This window comes from Calidris pugnax, unplaced genomic scaffold (genome assembly GCF_001431845.1).
Source record: "Calidris pugnax isolate Ruff unplaced genomic scaffold, ASM143184v1 scaffold225, whole genome shotgun sequence".
NCBI lineage: Eukaryota > Metazoa > Chordata > Aves > Charadriiformes > Scolopacidae > Calidris > Calidris pugnax.
In genome coordinates this window covers 1,858,392-1,876,525 of record NW_015091072.1, presented here as the reverse complement: position 1 = coordinate 1,876,525, position 18,134 = coordinate 1,858,392, and the positions used below count along the sequence as shown (strand labels likewise).

At 36.6% G+C, this 18,134-nt stretch overlaps 1 protein-coding gene across 1 annotated transcript in view; it reads right to left on the bottom strand.

Moving 5' to 3' along the window:
- SPAG17 (sperm associated antigen 17) overlaps window positions 1–18,134 on the bottom strand; it is a 116,572-nt gene that overhangs the window by 42,523 nt on the left and 55,915 nt on the right. The window contains exons 21-27 of the mRNA XM_014957087.1: window positions 17,394–17,505; window positions 16,779–16,907; window positions 14,681–14,794; window positions 10,533–10,741; window positions 6,258–6,378; window positions 3,165–3,499; window positions 1,441–1,570 (exon numbers count right to left, since the gene is read on the bottom strand). Coding sequence (XP_014812573.1) covers window positions 1,441–1,570; window positions 3,165–3,499; window positions 6,258–6,378; window positions 10,533–10,741; window positions 14,681–14,794; window positions 16,779–16,907; window positions 17,394–17,505 — 1,150 coding nt within the window. The remainder of the gene's footprint in view (window positions 1–1,440; window positions 1,571–3,164; window positions 3,500–6,257; window positions 6,379–10,532; window positions 10,742–14,680; window positions 14,795–16,778; window positions 16,908–17,393; window positions 17,506–18,134) is intronic.

Here is an 18,134-nt window from a genome sequence, read left to right as displayed (position 1 = left end):
ACTCTGGTCTCCCATATTCAAGAAAAGGAGCTTAGATTAAGTCTATGCAAAAACCAATAGTATAGTCCAGAGAGGAGTCTAAAAGGCTTACAGCATATACATCCTAGCAAAAAAAAAAAAAAAAACCAAAAAAAAAAAAAAACCAAAAAAAAAAAAAAACCAAAAAAAAAAAAAAACCAAAAAAAAAAAAAAACCAAAAAAAAAAAAAAACCAAAAAAAAAAAAAAACCAAAAAAAAAAAAAAACCAAAAAAAAAAAAAAACCAAAAAAAAAAAAAAACCAAAAAAAAAAAAAAACCAAAAAAAAAAAAAAACCAAAAAAAAAAAAAAACCAAAAAAAAAAAAAAACCAAAAAAAAAAAAAAACCAAAAAAAAAAAAAAACCAAAAAAAAAAAAAAACCAAAAAAAAAAAAAAACCAAAAAAAAAAAAAAACCAAAAAAAAAAAAAAACCAAAAAAAAAAAAAAACCAAAAAAAAAAAAAAACCAAAAAAAAAAAAAAACCAAAAAAAAAAAAAAACCAAAAAAAAAAAAAAACCAAAAAAAAAAAAAAAAAAAAGCCAAAAATAAATGAAACATTTCACTATACATTTGTCATTATCAAGCAGTGGAGAAGAAAGGTGGGAGGGAAAGTGTGTTCATAAATAAAACATATGGAATAAAGGATGTACACTGGCCACAGGTCCTGAGACTGGAAAAAAAAGAAGATGGCTTGTCAGAGAAGTTCTCAAACATCCTTCCAGTTATCCTACGGAATATCCTAGGAACAAGAACTGGACTTGATGACTTGAAAATTTCTTTTTGAGAGACTTTTCTCTTTGGCGGCAATTTTTATTCACATACTTCCAATAAATTATATGTTAAAATTATGACAGGTCGTAATTATTTTTTGCACTAAGGAGCACTGACTGATCTCAGACTACACTCTGAGGTATGAAGTAAACTTTTATTTGATTCCTTCTCAGCCAAACAAAATAAGGTAACAGTTATACTGGGACAGACCACAAGTCCATACAACCCAATTAATGATGACCAATTGTAGGTGCCTTGGAATACATAAAACGAGAAAGAAAAATAGAGCAAGTCCTCTGCAAGAGAAGTATTTCTCAATATCAAGACTAAAAACTGTGTAAACCATAACATAACGATTTGACACAACTGTAGTTACAAGGATTTCTTTTAAAATACTTTGTGTTGAATCACTCTGCTGCTGATTTAGTTCTTACACACCCTTTTACTTATTAGACTTGCATGTTAGAAGAAAATGGAATCTGGAGTAGGAGAGAAATTATTTGATATGAAGGTAACAAATTAGCAGCGTGCAGAGTACAGATAAAATTTCTTTTTCACACTGGCAGAATTTTCAGAATAAAGAAATATGCCCTTTATTAAGTATAATCAGATCTGCTAACTTTAAATCTGTCCAAAACACAGAAAATGTTACCTTTCTTAGTGCTGGTGTCAGGTGAAGGCTCCGATTCTGGTATTGGTTGCATATTACCTGGAACTGTAGGTGGTGGTAGGACAGGGCCGGAATCGGGACTCTTGCTCACTGTGCCATCAGCAAACAAAATCTGCAGCAACCAAGGACATACCAGAGGTTAAAATAACTTCAAACACCAAAAGTCACAAAAGAATGTGTTGCAAATGCAACAGTCACTATAATATTGTGGGTAATGGAGGGGAAAAAGTAAAAGACTCAGAACAAATACAAGAAATAAAGAAGCTATCTTGAAAGGTCCGCTAGTTGCTGCAGTTCATATATATAATTACTGGATATTCTATTTACTAACAATCAGGCTTTATAAAAGTAAACAGTAAAGACTATTCTTTGACTCTTTAAGTGGTTAAAGGTTGACGACTTTTTTTTCTTTTTGTAGCAGTGGTAATGCATCTATATCACCCTATTGATCAGGTATATTCAGGTATTCCATATATCTAGGATTGCTGTTAATATTTTAGCCACCAAGACAGCTAACAAAAAGAAATCATGGTTATTCATCTTATTATGGCTGGTTTCTGAGATCTATTGTCCATTACATTCAACTCTTGATATGTATGTTCCCTATGTGGGAATATCCCTGAATTCATTTACAAATACAGTACAGATGTTGTAGGGAAAAGACAGTACAGAATGGAAAACAAATGGACAACATATAGAAACATCTCAAGAGTTACAGTTACTGTAAGGTAATTACATATTTCCTTTTTCTTTTTTTTTGAATGCTTATCTATATGCAACATATTCTTGATGAGTCACAAACACTAAGTTAATATAACCTGCTTACACAAAGACTATCGTACAATCATGCTAGGCACATAAGATGTAGGTTCTTCTGTCAGGAGACTACATTGAGAATATATAGACACACAGCAGCTAGCTTCTTTATGTATTTCTGAAATGGATATGTTTCTCAGAAATCCTGGCTAGATGTTTTAAGATCTAATGAATGAATGTAAAGAACTTGTACCAGGAATTGTGGTCTACTTAGAAAAAAAAGCAATGATTTTTTTTTCTTACAGTTTCTGAGTCAAAAACAGATTAATCCTCTTTTCATCCATTTGCTTACTACACAAAGAACCTTACACTTTAAAAAGAGAGTTGCCTGTAGATTGATTACAGTATCTGCAAAGATGGTATCTAGCCCATAGCACCTAAAAAGAACCAGAATTCTGGGCAACCTTAATACATATAAACAAGGAAGGTACTTAGGAATATAAAGTCTTTTTGATAAAAATTTAGGATACCCAAAGGTGACTGCAGGACTGAAGAACAGTTCAGGTCTTTTCTGGATTCCATATGACTGTTTAGATGACTGAAAAAATATATGGGTACTTTAGAGTTGCAAAAAATACCCAAAGCCCAACTAATCCACACTTCAGATGTTTAAATTCAGGAATGTAGTTCTCAAAACCATATTCAACTATTTCCTAATCCCAAAGTTGCCTGAATTCTTCACATGCCTAAAATTTTCATCTTAAAGCTCCCTATGTGCCTTAAATTCTGATTCTGAACAAAGCCAAGAGTCTTTTAGTTGTGACAATGCTGCAGAACTCAGTGGTTACTTAAGTCCTTCTACAAACTGGACACTTCTCTTGGTTGACAAGCACAAGTTCAAGGGTCATCACACACACAGGCTACTTTCAAATGAATTATACTAAACATACCTGGGTAGATCCATCCATCATGTATTTTATGACAGTTCCTTGACTGGTGATAACCCTTGACACCTCTTGTTCTGTTTGCCTTGCCACAGATGTATACAGTTGAGAGTTCTTTACCTTTTGGGGATAACTCTGCCTAACAAGAATTTCCAGAGCAGGCTGCTTGGACTGTTCTCTTTTGGTGTCTTTGTGCTTTATTTCACCTTCTGTAACTTCAGGGTCCTTCTGTCCACCTCCCATAAGCTTTTCCTCCTTTGCTTCATTTGGTTTGACCTCACCTTTCTCTTCTTCAGCCAGCTCTTTCTCAGCTTCAGCTGTAGTGGCTTCACCTTTCAAACCTGCAAAAAAAATCTGTATTACTTAATACCATGTAGCACATATCAAACAGTGCTAAGCACCCAGAATCCTGGTGTCTACAGAAGCTGTGCAACTCTAGATGAGTAAGACTAACCCTCCTTGGCTTGCTCTGTAACAGAGAGTAAGGGACAGACTCTGTTTTTCAGAGAACAATTCAAAGCAGTCAGCTACTCAGAAATTCTGTATCCTCTCGTAGAGGTATCTCTCTTTCCAAACAAAAATAAGGGAAATATGAAGATGGATTTATTACGGATGCTGAACTTTTGAACTTTTAGAAGACTGACATTAGGTGAAAGGACTTTCCTATCTGCCCTATGAAGGTGAAAAAAGTTACTGGGTTTTACCAAGTTTGAGTTTCTATAGAAACTGAAGTTATGTATTTTGTCTACTTGAACAAATAAGGTTTTTAGATTAAATTATGTTAATGTGTTGAGTGTGCTAATGAGTAAAATTATGGTAGTTGTGCAAAGGGATTATGTGCATGTGTCTACAATTGCTCTGTCCACCTCAACTATTCAGCATTTCAACTTAAGCTCCTTGAGAAACTGTGTATGTTTGACAGCCCTCTGCATCCTCTTAACTTCATATCTGAACACATCTACCCTAAACTGGCAAAATCTGCCAAGCTGGCTCCATCCACAGGGGCATTACTAGCAGACACAAAGACAGATTACCCCACTCTGCTTGGCAGGCTGCACTTGGATTACTGTGTCCAGTTCTGGTCCCCACAATTCAAGAAAGATGCAGACAGACTGGAAAGGGTCCAAAGGAGGGTGACAGAGAAGATCAAAGTGCTGGAGAACCTGTCCTGTGAGGAAAGACTGAAGGAGTTAGGTCTCTTCTCCCTGCAGATGGCTCAGGGGGCACCTCACCACAGTATTCCAGTACTTAAAGAGTGGCTACAAAGAGGACAGAAGCTGTCTCTCCACAAGGAGCCACATGGAGAACACAAGGGACATTGGAAGAGGTTTCATCTTGATATAAGAAAAAATTTTTTTACAGTGAGATCATTCACTGGAACAACCTCCCCAGGGGCATGGTAGAGACCTCAATGCTGGAGGTTTTCGAGATGCCTCCCTTTCCCACAAAAGGTTGGGCCAGATGATTTTTTGAGGTGCCTTCCAACCTGGGCTGTTCAATGATTCTGTGATTTTGATATAAAAAGAAAAGAGATGTCTGAGAACTAAAATGAAGGAAGCTTTTACTAGCAATTTAGGTCTCTGTGGCCAAAAATTAATCAAGGCATTCCTCTCTCACATGATTATAGGTTTTTGCTGGATCCTTGTGTACCATACTACATTTGTTAATGCAACTTAATACAAATGTCTTAATTTTTATTAATTTGTATACACTGAGCTGGTTTCTAAGAGGTATGTTGTTTCATCAGTTGCCAGGAACACAAATAACTGTCCTGGTTTTTATGCAACAGCTGCTCACATATAGGATGTGTTGGAATTACTGCTTGCAAGTATTTGGTGTGTGTGATAAATCTGGTTTTATTCTTGGATATGGGCACCTCTGCAGTTGTGCTGATCTATTTTCACATACTCAGTATCTCAAATATAGCCTGGGCTGGACACATATGCAGATGACTTTTTAAAATTGACCAGATGACAACAACAAAATTCACATTTGTCTGCTTCAAAACCTAACAGCATGACTACAAATCCCTGAGATTTACTACAGTTTACAGTAGGCAAAGATGAACTTCACGTGGAAACAGAACCTCATGAAACAGAGTCATTGCAGAAGGATAAGTCAAGCACAGAAACAGAAAGTATCTATACACCCAACAGTCTTCCAAAGGAAATTCAACGACAAGGGCAAAAAAGCTTATTATGACCATCTCCTCTGTATGTACTGGATGGCATAAACCAAAGGACTTCTGTGAAATAATTCCTGTTTGAAACTGATTGTATCTTTTAGAAAAGCAACAACACTTGACTGCAAAACATCCAGTAGCAGAGAGTCCATCACAGCATGGGTAAGTTTTGTTAATAATTCTTCCCATTAAAAAATGAGTACAGCTTAAATTCAGTATAAGTACTACTTTTCAGTTTCAAGACCCTGAAATTTTTAAGACCTTTTGTATACTGTGTTTACAAGCTATCACCAAAATTCTGTTTCATTGTACTTCTAGATTGGCACCAGTAATTTCTTTGACCTTTTCTTTGGTAATTGAATTGAGTTCTCTGATGACGTGACCTCACTGCAAGAAATATCTTTCAACGCTTTAATCATTCTTGTCACTCTTCCTTGAATCTTTCAAAATACGAGCATCTTGTCTTGTGGACTTAAGAACAGTACTATGATTCCAAAGGAGGTGGACATACAGGCAACGTAACAATCTTTCTGGTATCAGTCAAGATTCCTTGATATATATGCATTTATGAATTGAATTTGTTCATTTTTCTTTAGTATTCCAGTATGCATGCATATTCAACTGATATCCAGCATGATTCCCAATGACTTTTTTAGGGTTGCTGCTTCCCTGCCCCCAATCTGTTTTGTCCAACAACTTAGATTTCTAGATTTTTATATTTGTTTGAATTAAACCACATTATTTATGTTGCAAATACTCTGACAATTCCATGATTCCATGATTATGACAGACTTAGCAATCTGAGACATTAAAATATTCGTATTTTTACATCTAAATGCATCAAGGCAGAAATATTTTTATTCTGTAATTTTAACTTCTTTTAAATTCCTTACTTTGCAGTGGCTCAGAAAACTAACCTCCAAAATTTTCACCAAGGAAAGTTAATACTAGTCCATTGGGACAGGAGACATTCAGACTTCGGAAAGCAAGAGCATTTGTCATCACTTGTGTTTGAGAAGCTGATTCTTCGATTTCTGTCTACAAAATGAAACATAAATTAGTTTTATTCCACATTTTAAAAGAATAAAGAAAAAAATAAGACTACATATTTCAGTTGTAGCAAAATATTTAAAAAACCCAAAGTGTTTTCTACCACTCATTTTTAACATTTTGATAGCTTATGTATTCTGAAGTGGGAACTTTATCTTATTTTCTTTGATTATGCTATCTTCTTTCATTCCTCTTTATTAACTCTTGAAGAACAATCCTTCATAACTTTATTCATTTTGCTGAGTCATTATGGTATCTTGTGCTCAGTGCCAAGATGAGATGACAGTAAATGGATAACGTAAAGCAGAAGAGCATGAAATAGTTCTTGAAGCTGCACATCGGTTATTTTACCTATAATCATTAAAAGAGCACAAAAGATAAGTAGAGCATTACTGCCAGCCTGCTGCAAATACAGCACCAACTTGACAAGGGGAAAGGAAGGAACACTTGGCAGTCAAAACATGTAATCCTCTTTGCACTGCTTTGTAGTGGAAATCATTCTGATGACTAGAAAAGATGAGGTTGATCTAAGGAATGCCTGAAGATCCTGGAACATTTGGAAATAATACAACAATGGCCCCTTTGATGTTATCCCCCCAAAACCCAACGTGACAACAAACTACACTATGTCAGTAGTCATAAGACGAAGAATGCTTTGGGTTGGAGACAAACGTAACAGAGAGAACTTGTCGTGGTATTACCCCATAGTCTTGACTTTTAGGAATAGAAAATTGGCAGATATTTTGCAACCTGTTTTTCAGCATAAAGGATGCTGTACATTTTATAGCTACTTTACATAGTATTGCTGGGTAATGAAGGCTACTCTCAATACCCTAAGATCGTAGCCACAGGATCATGGTGTAGAAGTCACAGAATAGGACAGAAGTAACTCCCAGGTGTAAGTAACAGAAGTAACCCTACTTCTCCCTACCCAATGGTAAAAAAAATAATCAAGTATACCTTTATCGTTACAGAAAAATGTTAACGCAACCTATTCTAAAAATTTCCAGGGCTGGAGGCTTCCTGGAAATCTCTTCTAGTGCTTTAGTGCTTTACCTTGATTAACTTTATTGACATTTTCCTACGGGTTAGCCTGGATCTCTCATTCAAAAAATTAGTTTATTTCTGATTATTTCTTCTGATTATATGCGTCAGCATAAGAGACTATGCTGTCCCTTTAGTTCTTTACAGAAGGCTATTTTGTCTCTCAGCTCTACATCAAACAAACCCAAGCCAAGCCTTTTAATCTTTCCCCACTGGTGAAGTTTTCTAGATGTCTGATCTTTCTTGGTGCTTTTATTAAAACTCTCCAGTGTGGCCCATATTTTTCTTGCAGTGCAGTATCCATAACTGGACACAATACTTTAACTGAGGGTCTACCAGCCCTGAATGGAAAACGACTTCACATATTTAGCAGGCTATCCTCCTGTTTATTCACCTCAATGTGGTCTTTGCCCTTCTCACAGCAAGATGGCATTGTTGACTTAAGTATAGCTTGTGATCCATTGCAACTCTCAGACCTTTCTCTGTAGAACTGCAATTGATAGAACTGTTACCCATTCTGTAAATATATATCGATTACTTATACATAATTGTAGTACCTAGCACTTATTCTTACTGAATTGCATCTTGTTTTACAGACCACATCCATGTGAATTTGTCAAGCTCCCTCCAGATTCTAATCCTGTCCTCCAAAATACTTGCAGACTCACACAGCCAGGTGCTCTATGCACTAATAGGGATACTCTCTGTCCGAAGACGTTTTAAACCAAATAGTAAAAGGCCTTTCGGAAAAACAGGAGGAACTTAAATGTCCTCCTGAGAGAATGTTAATGGTAGTGTTAATGGTAGGGGTATTTGTTTGTATCAGGTTCGTTTGTATGTTGTGCTGTGTTATGCCGAGTGCTGTTTGGCAATTCCACGCACCACTTCCCGTGCTCATGCTCTTTAAATACCTAGCTAAGCTCGTTGAAATTAGGTCAGCAGGACTTTTTGTGGATATGGACAGAATCCATGTTGAAACAAGATCCGCAGCATTACTCATCCACTAGGTACCACAGAAGCAGCATAGGTACATCATGTTTAGAGTCTTCCAAGGCCATTCTTACAACTCTCTGCGTATGCTCATTCTTGCCTTTCTTATTACTCTCTCCTCTCATTTGCTTTGTTATGGAAGCTATCTTCTGTTTCTAATAAACCTGTACTGCATTTAACCATTCATTTCCATATTACCCATTCTACTTCTTTGAACAGTTCAGCCCAGGTCTGACAACAGAATTATGATCTCCATTCAATGTCCCTTGCAAAGGCAACCAAGAAGAGAACTCATAAGCCTCTGGTGAAGGCATAGCAAGAGTGATTTTGAGAGAAGTGGCCAAAAGCAACCAGAGTAGACAAAAGTCCAGTTTTCCAAGACAGAGTTCTGAAAAAGAAATTTTCAGATCTTTAGACCAGAAGGTGCTGAACCTTTTCAGGGTAGTGCCCTAGAAAACAGTAATGAACGGAAGTACAATATCATGAAATGCCTCTGGAATTGGAAGCCACCACAGTTCATGTTTTTTATGTATCACCCACCAGCCTATGGAAGAAGCAGAACATAAGAGGGAGAAATGACTAGGTTAATGGAAAATAATTGGTCATGAAAAATACTATTTGCAGTAGATTGGACTGAAAGATCTGGCTCAGGGTGAGAACCAGGACATTTTATTAGCAGTTTTTCCTGCATCATTTCAGTCATACTTGATTAAAGATGGAATCGAGTAGGGGAAAAATTAAAACACACTACTATATGCTTTAATTATTTTTGCAGTTAGTCTGGAAAGATTTTAAGAACCACATTTAACAAGCACATTATCTAGAAATGCTACTCATTTGCAAATTGATCAGGTTACATGGTATAGCTTTTTATCATAACTATCATTAAAGAATTATTCCAGACAGTGTATTTTAGAACATTAGTGTTACATGAAACTGGTCATGAAACTCATTGCTTTGTGTTCTGATTATGCCTATTTTCAGAAGACTCTTCTTTCCTAACTGGAAGGTGGTAACTAAATTGGTTCTCAATACTATTCATGTTCATTTCTGCCCTTCTGTCAGAGTTTGTTTTGTATTTTAATTTTATTCATTTCTGGGACACCGCTGTTTGGAGAAAACAGTGTCAAAAAAGAAAAGAGGTTAAATCATGTCAAATAGAAAACTCCTGCATCCTCTTCCAGCATCCTGTTAATATCTCCTCCCATATCTCTTTGAGAACTTTTCATATAACTTATACTCCAGCTGATATGTGAAATCACTGGACCAAACAAACCTCCTGTGGTTGCCTACAATATTCTGCCAATAGTTAACTAATGATCTGAAATAATCTAGGATAGTAATTTTACAGAGAGGAACTGTGACCCATTTCTGAACTGATATGGCCTCCCCAACTCACATTCTTTAATGCTAAAAAGCTTCTCATAGAGTTCTGTGGACGATGTTCAAGATTAAACCCTGTGCATTTCTGAGGCACGTGGTCCTGTAATTCCTGTATATACCCTGTGCTAAGTATTCCGTTAACAGGAATTCAGAATCTGCTTTTGAAATGTCATCCATTCTTTCCAAAGACCCTGTACTGTACTTCAAGTTACAGGCTAAAGTAACTTCCTCAAGTTGCTGGTGCCTGGCCTGTGATCAGCTGGAAATACCAAATTGCAGAGCAAGCTTTTGCCAAACTGTCTCCACAAATTTACCGGTTGGTTAGACTTTCCAATACAGGTTTTGGAAAGCACAGAACAGTGCTCCTACTAGGTTAAGCTAAAAATTCATTTTTAGAGCAGTTCTAGTCACTGAGATATTAACAACGTAACACGTGTAACTGTAAAGCCAAAATTGACAAAACTATGTGGACCATGGAAGACACACTGCTTTACATCAGGGAGTTGCTAAAGGCTAGCTTCAGTAACAGCTGCCAATATTTACATCTGAGAACAATCGGAAGAGTAAAACATATCCTTAGAAGCACCATAAATTATTGGGAATTTGTCAAGGCACAGCTCAAAGCCCTCTGAGAAGAACATATGCTTCTGTTGTATAAATTCATGTATTTGATTTTTTTGTTTGTTTCTTTTTCTGTGCTCACTGTATAATGCCTATTCTCTCACCTTTTCTTGTTCCTGCTTTACCGGGTCATCAGGTGGTGAAGGGCCTATTTTGCTACGGCTTGTTTTTGCAGATGGTAGAGATTTTCCTGATTTTTGTTTGACGGACTTATCTTTTTTTTCTGAAGCTGATGTAACAGGAGTAATTATGGTCGGAATATGAACAGAAGGGATGTTCAGAATTCTTGCTAAGACAGGATCTTTTTTATCATCTAAAGAAGGGAAAAGCAATATTTTTAGTGCAATGAAGTTTCATAAATGTAGATGGTCACATTTTATTTTTTAACAAGATTTTGTACACTAAATTTTACCTTTGAAATAACAGTCTCAGTGGGGGAGTTTATTTCAGATAGAGGGACTAAATATATGAAATTATTTAGAAAATCCTTCCATAGACTGGCTGACTACTTGTCAACCTAAAAAGGAATCTTGAACCTATTGATTCCTACAGGTCGTCACTTGCCTCCCAAAAATAGAAAATACTATTTTTTAAATTCTCTTTTATCTACAGAATATGTAGATAGGTAGAGACATTTTGAGTCTATTACCTAGGAAATTATCACTGTTGTCATGCTTTATCATGGGCTGATCCAGCATCGACCAACTCTTGAAGTTTTGAATTACATATCTCTATTTTGCTCTAATGATTCAGAAGGATTCTGATGACCTAAACTTGCTAAGACTCTTCCAGGGCAGCCTCCTAAGCCTGTTGACAGGAAGTAGTCATGTCGCCTTCTTGAAAACAAAATTAATACAAACTAAGTTTTTCTGTAAACCATTTTTGTTTCAAGGAACTGATACTTTTTTTTAACCAGAAAAACCCAGCCAGCTCTAACTGTGATGCTTTTTTTGAAAGATTTTTAAAAAATCATCTTATGCTTGAAGGCAGACTAAATCCAAACCTACAACTCATGAAATAGCACTTTGTTTCCCATCCAGACAATGTAAGCAATTTGAATTTTTGTTTCTTTTGGAGAACTCGTTACCCCAGGTGGAGCAACTTATTATCAACATCTTAACCACACCAATATAGATAAGAACTGAAAACACCAGTGAGCAAAACATGATGATCTCAGAAAACATCTTTTGAAACCTTTTTTTAAATAAATAAAACAAGCTTGATTTGCTTAGTAGTTTCTACAAAGCATGAAGTTTAACAAGTCCATCATTTCAAGAACATTTTTAGGAAGAGTTCCAAAAATCATTTTTTTCTTTTGTTTTGGTAAAATTACATTGTAATTCTGCTTCTTTCAATGAACAACATTATTTAACATGAAAACTGATGTATCAGGCAAAGAACAGTTAAATAACTCATTGACAAATTGCAAGCAAGATCACATTCAGACAAAGAAGGAAAGAAATGCACGTGGAAGCATGCTAATAGAACCATTCTGCATTTTCTGTAATGCAGATGAAGTGTTATTATATTTTTGGCTGAAAAAGATAAAAGGTAGGTCTCAGTGCTACTATGCCCACTGTTTCCAGAAAGGTTTTGGCACAGATGGTTTTAGCTCTGCAGATAAGAAAATGCAGAGGCCACCTTAAAAATAAAGTGCTCCCGCCATGTTCAGTTGCCTTATGGATGATTCTGGATTTATCGAGGCTGCAAAGGTGACCCAAAATTTAAGAACCTAAAGCTAGAAGAAACTATTAGATCATCTGGTGATAAAGTCCTATTTAGGAGTCCATGGATAACAAGCCTTTCACCTCAGTTTTTAAGCCTTTGATCTCAGTTTTTGTTTGGTGCCAGCATTAGGGAAATGCACAGACATCTGAATATATCCATCACCTTTTGAAATTTTCATTAGTTGATGCATGAGAATCTGATGCTTTGTTAGGTGGCTTGGCTTTCATGTGCTGAAATTTATGCTGCGTGTTTTTTACAGCTTATTGGAAGTCTAAGGAAATGTGAACAGAACTGTTTTATTTGTAATATACTAGAGGTAAATTCTCAGCTAACTATATAAAATAGGAAAGTTTAACATTCCCCACAGGGTCCATTTTGATACATATTTAATAGACAGTATGGCTATGGAATAAACAAGTATTACTCATCTCCAGGTGGATGGTGAGAAGAAACAGCTGACTAAAACTTTGACCAAGCTAGTGCTCCACAGAGAAGCAGGGTTAATGAAATGAAGGATTCTGAGGCAACTGTCCAATAAAATCATTGGTGAACGTAATCCATCTTGTCAGGTGAGTATAAATATCCACGTGAACGCTGCAAACTGCATATAAGCAAGTTCTTATATATAGTGAGGGGAGTTATCCTTCCCAGCTACCCATGCTGTGAAGTGGAGAATGCTCAGTTTCAGTTGACACTACTTTCTGAGTGCTAAATTTAGGAATAAAAGCTGATATAGGCTTAAGAGATTTCACCTACCACTTTACTCTGAAAAATGCCCTGAAAAATGAGAACACGGTGTCTAAGGGTAACAATGACAAAGAGTGGATTGTTGAGACTCAACGCAAATGTCTTTAGAAATCTTGAGAGAAATGTGAAATTCCAGAGAACTGTCAGATTAAGGAAGGTTTCCTTCTTCCTGCACGCACATACAGGTCTCTAGCACTTGGAGTTGTACTCTTATGGTTTTAACGAGGCACAAAACCCAAGTGCAAGATTCTATAACACCCAGAGGTGAAAGCCTCACAGGTGCTCAAGGAGCCAGATTCACAAAGTGATGAGGAGCTTACTTCTAAGTCTGGTTGTAAGGTGGCCTGAAGTTAGATTTTGGCCATGCTAGAGAAAAAAAAAAAAAAAAAGTCAAAACTTAAACAAATACTAACATTCAACCAAGAAATAAAAACGATGCATAAAGTTGTTAAACAGCCTGAGGCCTTCTGTCATCTTAGCTTCCCTAAATGGAAGAGGGAAGAGATAAAATCAGAAAAACACTAAGAAAAATGAGAATTAGAAAGGTTCCAGAGAATTTTTTCAGTATTGCAGGGAAAATGAGTAATTCACAGCCAATTTAACCAGTCAGTGCAGAGAGACTGCAGATTACATGGCATACCATTCTACATCAGGGATGGATGGCATACAAGGATAGTCTAAACCAGAATATTTCTGGTCAGAATTTTTCTGAGCACTTACAATACACCCACAAGGGGAATCAGCCACAAGCAAGTGAATGTAGAAAAACTGCAGACAATCAAAGAATGTCAGTCAGAAGTGCTGCACTAAATGTCAACATAGGATTCTTCTAATGTAGATTCTTCTAATTTCACTGAATTTGCTTATGGTACGTGTAAAAAAGGCTGAACGTCACAGCTAACACGTAGGTGTTTAATTAGATGTTTCTCTTTTATGCCAAAATACAAATTTTGACAGTCCACCACATGGTAGATGCTCTCTTGGCCCAAGTTTAAAAAGTCCTTTTTTAGTAATTAATTTGTAAAATGTATTTGAATAATAAAAACTGAGTATATAGTTGGATGGTTTACCACAGTCCACACAAAGATGCATTCAATTAAATGTTTTCATATTTTAAGAGCTGAAAAATGCTGGGATTATTTCCTGATCAGAGGAGGGTTTCACTTTTATCCGTATGATGTTTTCAATGGCCTTTCAAATGTAACGGAAACAAAAAGCTCTTGGTAAAAGGAGATACTATTTTCCCTGTGGTTTTGTGAAGCAATTGCTTCCATTTGGTGAATGTGTTTGTTGAAAGGCTGAGAGAAATCCCTCATTACGTCTGCACAACTGTAACCTAAAGTCCAACTCCTAATGTAGAATGAAAGTTCCATAATCGCCTATATAAGTTTACAAAAATATTATTTCTTGGAAAGCCAAGAAGACTCCTCAGCAAACCACATTTTCTTTGGCTCAAATTAATTGGCTGATTTTGCTGGGCTACTTAATAACAATACTTCCAAGTTTCTCCTTGCACTGCTCTGTTTTCACAGTAAGTAAAAAAGCACGGAGATCTCCATCTATTTTGAAATTTGAATCATAGAATATTCTTGACAATGTAATATCATCTTGAGCCTTGCTGAAAATTCCACACCATGTAGTAACAGCTGCTGAGAAAGGCAGAATTGCATGCAACAAATTATTGGGTTAAGGAGTGTATGTAGAAAAAAAAAAAAAAGAAGAAAAAACCAAACGCCCCTGTGGTTCTCAAATATCCTCTTCTATTTGCTTACTTTACCTGCTGTCTTCCCTGTAGGTCCATAATAGCTCAGGGACAGCTGGATTCCATTTTCCAAGGTGGCTGAAAAAGATCCAAACTGGCTCACAGCTTTCTTTTGATTGTTCAGCTTTCCTTTAAAAAAATTAAAATGAATTTTAAAGATGGCAACGCATAGCAGAACCACCTGACCTGCAAACCAATGACTGGTGTGAACAGTGGCACATCAATGTGGATAACTAACCTGTAAAATGTATTAATATAGGACTCGGAAAACTTTATCATTCCATTCATAGGGTAGTACATAACAGTCAGTTTTGTGTAACTTAGCTGTGATTTCTCATCTAGAAATTGCATTCTAATTAGATAGGGTTTGTAAAAACAGGTTTAATAGCAACAACTAGTGAAAAGTCTTTGTGAATTTAAACAGCAAGAAAACTCAGTTCTGGAGTCAAGGATCCTTAATTCTGTTCCCTACTTGGCTTACAAGAATGCTAAACTGCTCATTTCCATCACACACGGACCATGCACTAATATAAGACACTGCCTCTCAGATATTGTCACAGGGACCATGCCTTAAGGAGAAAGTAAAAGAAAGGACAATAAGTTGAGAAATTAAATTGAAAGATGTGTCTGGCATTTGTGAAAGTGGATCAGGAGACAAGCTCACTTAGAGGTGCAGGAGATGTGACAGGAGACAAGCTCACTTAGAGGTGCAGGAGAAGATGTGATATAATGAGAATGTCATCCTTGAAAACCACATGAACTATGCAAGGGAACACCTTTGAGAAAGTGACACTGGAACATACCTTGAGTCTAGTTCAACTCCTGCTGCCTTAAAGAAACGTTTCTGCTGGCAAGAGGAAATCCTTGGGATTTCCAAAATGGGAGAATATCTTCTTAAAACTGTGAGGAGCAACAGAGAAGACTGCAAAAGAAGATTAAGGCAGGCACCCAACACCTGGCCATCTCCCATTTCTTCCATCAACAAGGCACAATGCTGAGACCTCATCTGCTCCTTATTTACTCCATCACTGCAAATTGCATTGTGACTATCACCTGCAGGATGCTGTTTTGCCATTTTGACTGCATTAAATGCTTACCATTGTACCATTCAGCCACTGCCAAGTATCAGAGTGGATTAATTATCTTCTTCCCTACTGCCTTTCTATAAGGTACTCCTGTTTACACAGGAGGAAAGCCTCTAACTTATGCCAAGGGAATACACCTTGCATCAGAGGCTGGCACGCTGGTGACTGAAAGTACCATTTGGTAGACCCCAGAATGATACAAGACTACTTTCAGAAGGGCAGACAAGATCTCATCTGTGGAAGGGATGAAATTTTCTATTCAGATAACCTATGATTACATCACTGGTGGCAGCTGAAGCCAAGAAGAGGAGCAAGAGCAGGATGCTTTCTAACACTGATGAAGATTAAAAGGGCTAACACACCTACGAAAAGTCACACTTTTCCAACACTCTTCAGTTTAGTGACAGCAATAACACAGTGCTTTTAGCAGACATATGCACAAATTGTTACAGACAGGCTTTCTTCTTGGAAACACTCTCACCTGGGTTCAGAAACGATTTTACTTTATGAGTGTTAGCAACACTCAACAGCAGAACCTGCTGAGCTGCAGAAGATCTATTTCCACAGCAAAGGTCTTGAAGAGGCACTAATGCTACAGTCATCTGACCCGCAAAAGGAGGTCCCTCTCAAAGGCAGGCATTTATCCTGGTCACACTGGACATGATTCAGTTTGCATCTTCTTAGGCTTTCCCAAGCCACATTAAGATCTGAAGGAGTCCTTCACTAAAGAAGAAAATTATTTTCTTATTTTCTTAACGAACAGTGTCTCTCTTCATTAATTTCCTTGCTTTGGAAAAGAGACTGGTTTACACCTGTTGTCCTGTACTGTGCTTCGATGTCTTGGTAAGATCTCTCTACATGGCACTTAAGCTGTCCAACTAGATTTTTACTTCTGTATACAGAACACTGACCTTTTTTACCCTCTGCCATTAGTAGGAATTTATTTTCTGTTAGTTATAAGGTTTGCATCCAATTACTAAATATGTCAAACTATTAATTCTTTATATCAGTGATGTCAATTCACTAACCTGATCCAATTCCCTGTTCTTCATTAATTTCTTGCACTTCAATTTCTTTTAGGTTTTCCTCAGGGTCTGTGATGTGAATGAAGAAATTGTGGTTGTCTTTTATCACTTTCACCTTTATCAAAGTTGGACCTGCAAAGCAACAGGATACTATAATTGCTCCCACCAGGCTTCAGAAGTGCCTCCTCCCCACCCCCCACCCCCCGCCCCAAAAAAAAAACAAACAACCAAACCTGCAACTATAAAGCACATAAAAAAGAAAATTGTTCCAAAGTGGACTGAATTCCTTAGTAGTAGACCAAGAAGGTAAAATTAAGGTTAGATGAGTTTAGACTAAGTATTCAGAAACTTCCTGACAATTAGATCCGAGAGGCTGCAGAATAACCCTATTGCTTAAATATTCTTCATTTCTAGTTTTCTGGTACTTTATCTCTCAGTTGTCAACATACCACAGTAAATTGTAAATATTAGTGATAGAGGCTAATATGGAATTGTATGGTACTCTCTCAATGTCTTTAACTGAATTCCTACTTCTGAGACATGAAAAAGCATTTATGGATTAAGAAACTATGCCACCAGTTAGTAACTGAGTCAAAGCAAAGCATAAAGAAGAATCACCTTTTACAAAATCTATCTTCTCTACTTGAATCTGTCCTCCATCAGATGGAAAAAGATATTGATTGGTTCCTGATACTTGAATGAGATCCTCCCCTGTATTGTAGCCAAGAAACTGGAAAAACAAGTTTTAGATTATGTGTAAACGAGAAAGGCAGAAGCTACGAAAAAGGCAAATGAAGGACAGATCCTCAGATAGACCACTGTTCTGGTCAACAGTTTTTGCTTAGATATTTAACTAATGTAGTAACAACTTTAGCAAATATATAGGATGTTATTCTCCTATTGAAATAATTTCTCAGTTACTATGTGAAGTAACTTGTTACACAGGACAGCAGAATCTGATCCTTCAGTGGTATGGCCCATCATGGAAACAGAAGAGTAGAAAGTAGGTTGGTTGCTTAACATATCATGGGAAGGAAACAAAAATTCCAGACAACTGCAAAGAGACAAAGTACATTGTAATGCGATTGGATAAAAGTCAGATAAAGATTCAGCTTTCCACCCTCACAAAATTTCGAATTCAGACACTGTAAATCTGATTCTTAGACTGCTGTGCCTTCCAAAGAGCCAAAAACTGGAAAAATTAGCTGAGTGTACTCAAGTAAATTCATACTGAAATGTTATATATCTCTGAGTTTGAAGTTTGTATGCAAGCAAGGTTAGACTTAAATATATTGACCTACAAGTTTTGGCTATAAGACTCAGACTTTGCAAACATAAAGCAGTGCGAACTGCCTAAAA